At 44.6% G+C, this 3,840-nt stretch overlaps 1 protein-coding gene across 1 annotated transcript; it reads right to left on the bottom strand.

Annotated features, from left to right (window-relative positions):
- Positions 1-1,860: 1,860 nt before the first annotated feature.
- LOC308267189 (taste receptor type 2 member 41-like) lies at positions 1,861-2,787 on the bottom strand (the record flags this gene model as incomplete). The annotated part of the gene is made up of 1 exon (XM_080701751.1): positions 1,861-2,787. One exon carries the CDS (start codon positions 2,785-2,787, stop codon positions 1,861-1,863), a length of 927 nt encoding a protein of 308 aa, XP_080557877.1.
- Between the last annotated feature and the right edge of the window lie 1,053 nt (positions 2,788-3,840).

Below are 3,840 nucleotides of genomic sequence, written 5' to 3'. Positions count from 1 at the left end.
GACAGGAGGATCATGCTGGTTTGAAGTCAGCCTTGCTGGCTTAAGAGACCCTGTTTCCAAATTTAAAAAATATATAAAATAGGTCTGGAAGTGTAGCCCGGAGGTAGAAGGGCTTCCAGGAACCCCAGTACCACCAAAATAAAAATAAATAAATAAATATTGAAATCAAGAAAAATTAAAATTAAAAAGCACTAGGAGTTGGGACATGAAAGAGGTCCTACAAATCAATAAGAAGGAAGGCAAAACCTAAGTCCAAAAAGCAATAATGATTACATAAGGTAAACATAAATATCTCAGAACACATAAAATTATGTAAACCTTATTCATAGTAAGAGTCATGCAAATTATATCATTCGATATCTTTTTACTTACTAGATCGTTAACAAAATTTAAGTGTAAAAACAAGCAGATTGACCCAGGCGTGGTGGCGCACGCTTGTAATCCCCACGCTTGGGAGGCGGAGACGGGAGAATCGTGCAGGTTCGAAGCCAGCCTGGTTGGCTTAAGAGACCCTGTTTCCAAATAAAAAGTATAAAATAGGTCTGGGAGTGTAGCCCGGAGGTAGAAGGGTTCCAGGAACCCCAGTACCACCAAAAAAAAAAAAAAAAAAAAAAAACAAAAAAACAAAAACAAAAACAAGCAGATTGCTGGTGGGGAAGTAAGTTGATACAAACCTATAGAGGGCATCATCTGTCACAATTGGAAACGCACATCCCATTGGGATCAGTGATTTTATTTCATAGAATTTAGTCTATAGTTGACTTGCATGTGTACAAGATTATATATGGTGAAGATTATTCATTACTATATTGTCTTAATAGTAAAAGAACGCAATCTAAATTACACAAATGACTAGTTTAAGAAATTATGGTACAACCATGACCCACCCCCAAGAAAAAGGTAAAGAAACATTATATGCACCCACATAGATAGACTTCCAAAAGACGCTGTTGTTGGAAAGGGCAAGGAGCAGGTCAGTGTGCTGCTGTGCACCCAATTGTGTACAAGGACACAGAGACACCATAGCTAGTTTAAAAGTTAGTCAGTTAGTTAGTTACTGGTATAGAGTAGGCCAGTGTGTAAGTTAGTTGATTAGTACATTAGTTAGGTATTAGTATAAAATAAAATATCTCTAGAACAGACAAAAAATAATAAGAATGACTCAAAAGGGAACAGGTAGGAGGGCAATTTTCTAGATATGATTTTAGCACACTTTTAAATTTTAACCATGCAAATGTATTACTTACTAAAAAAAATATGTGAATAAAAGATGCAGAGTCATTTGCCCAAAGATTATATTTCATGAGCATGTGTCCACTTAGCAGCACATACCCTGATCAGTAGGAAAATATTTTCACTCTCAGGGAAGATTAAAAATCTCTCCTTATTAGTAATCCATTTGCAAAGAGTTTCAAAATTTGCACATGAATGCCTTTTAACCAAAGCTTTTAATCCTGCCTCAGAGACAGCCATCTGTAAATAAAATCTTTTTTTTAAATTATTTCTCAAAACATTTGCATAGTAATTTAAAGCAAGTTACTTTAAAGTAAAATTTAAACATAAAATTTAACAAGGTGATTCTTTCTTTTTTTTTTTAATTAAGTAGTGCTTTATTCTGAACTTCTGGACAATAGAGGCTCTCCAGGATTCAAAGGGCTTTGTTGTAATAATATCCCAAGGAAAGAAAACATACTCTCAGAGTTGCTAGATTCTCCTGTCTCTTTTCTTTCCCAGAGGAGGAATCCCCAAGTTAGATCCAGCAGTCATCTGTCTAAGATGACATTCCACACAGGTGAGCGTCAGTTCTGTTACCCTCCACCCTCGTCTCTTTGGGGACTCTAGGTCAGGACAGCATGCCTCCTAGGCCACCCAGAAGCCCCTGGCCAGCAGAAACAACTGCCTGAACACCCCTCGAAGCCTGAGATTATTGATGATGAGGATGAAGGGGTGGATGGACGTGCACAGGTAGTGTGTAATTTGCCACGGCCAGTACCATTCACTGTCTGAAGAGATAAAGACAGAAGCATCAATGACCAGGGACGTGAATGACAGCGCATAAAGGATGAGGAAGGAGATGAGCGACTTGAGGGCCCGGGTGTGCGCCTGCGTGCTGGGGTCCTGCTGGCTGTGCGTGCTCCGCTGCATCCTCTGCGTGTGCCTCCTCAGAGAGCTAATCAACAGCAAAATGGAGACCAGGAAGAGGGAGCACGGGATGGACGTGCTGACAAGTTTCAGGGGCATGAAATAGTGAATTTCCAGTCTCTTGTTCCACTCCTTATAGGTCATGTTTCCAGAGTTTTTTCTTATTAAGAACTCTTGATATGCAGAGTAGTTCCCCCAAAAGAACAGCAGGGTGATGACAAAGGAGACCAGGGCAGAGCCCAGCAGGAGCCAGGGCACCAAGGCTGGGAACCTCCACCTTAACCAGAGAAAGGTGGGGTGGGAGAAGTTAGCGATCTTGAGGCAGAACAGCACGCTGAGCCAGGTGCTGAACCAGAAGGTGGCTGAGTTCAGGAAGTCCCAGTACAGGCTCATGAACTGCCGGGCCAGACCCTTGGAGAACTCGACCAGGCGGAGGAAGTAGTTGAAGCTGTACACCATCCCAAAACACTGCTGGAAGAAGCGGGAGGCGCCCAAGCCCAGGAGGATCATGTCGGAGGGGAGCAGCCGTCCACTCCGCAGCCATTCCCTGATCAGCATGAGCACGATGAAGCCGTTGGCCAGGATGCCCAGGAAGCACAGCAGGACGAAGAGGAACATGAAGAAGACCGTCTGCGCCGGCTGCATGTCGGACCCTCCTCTGGCTGGTCTCCTGGGAGGCCGTGGTCCCTTGCCTCCTCCCCGCCCCTAGCCACGGCCCTCCTTGCACTCTTTCCCCTCTGAGACAGCCACTTACTGAAAGAAGAGGATGTTCAGGCAAGAGAGGAGAGAGGTGCTCTTGGCTCAGAGAGAATGCAAATTCCCCCTGGGCTGAGTTACCACTGCAGCTACCTGCTTTGCTTCCTCTGGCTTTGCCTACTTGCTGCCTCTATTAGCACAGCGACAATGCTGAGGATTTTTTCAGTTTCTGCAGCTGGGCTCCATATTCTTTTCATTCCATCCTTGGGCTGTGTGAACATGCTGCCAGCCAGATCATTCTCAAGATACGTAAGCGTACAGACAAATAAAGAGAGATTGCTAGAAATTATACTGACACCCAAGAAATCTGTCTCCACAGAGCTGCCTTATGCCTCACCCACTCTCACCCACAGCAGCCATCTTTGGTCCACCTTTCCATCCAGATCTCTCTGTGGACCCTGAGGTATGAGTGGTTGATAATGGCTTAAAATGGTTTTGTGTTTTCCATGGGAGAATTCACTTCCTCGGGATGAAGAGCAGAAAGCGCCTGTTTTGTGCAGCGTGGGATTGATAGGAACCACCCTCGGGTCCCGGAGGCTGCCTGCAATCTCTGCCCAGTGGGCTGTGAGCACAAGGCCACTTGCTTCATGAAGTCCCCAGGAGCAAGGTACAGCAAGATCCCGGCAACGCCTCACGAAGATGGAATGCCATCACCCTCCTCATGTTCTGTTGGCCAGAAGAAATTATGATCCCCACCAGCTAACAAAGGGAGAGGGCTTTTCCAACCCTGTTTGGGGGCCACATGGGCCACCTTAGATGTGGCCATCACTAAGATATCATAGCTGAGAAGGCATCCGTGAGTCTTGTCCACCAACACCATGAAGAAGAGACCCTGACCAGACCATGTTGAAAAGCAAAGTTACTTTCTCTTTCATGTGTCCATCACTTTACACAGTTACTGTTTTCGACACTTTTTGTGAATAGTGATGTACATTTAAACAC

The sequence above is a fragment of the Muscardinus avellanarius genome (genome assembly GCF_963383645.1).
Source record: "Muscardinus avellanarius genome assembly, chromosome: 9".
Taxonomy (NCBI): Eukaryota; Metazoa; Chordata; class Mammalia; order Rodentia; family Gliridae; genus Muscardinus; species Muscardinus avellanarius.
Note: the sequence above shows the minus strand (reverse complement) of the source record. Positions and strands in the feature narration are given on the sequence as shown.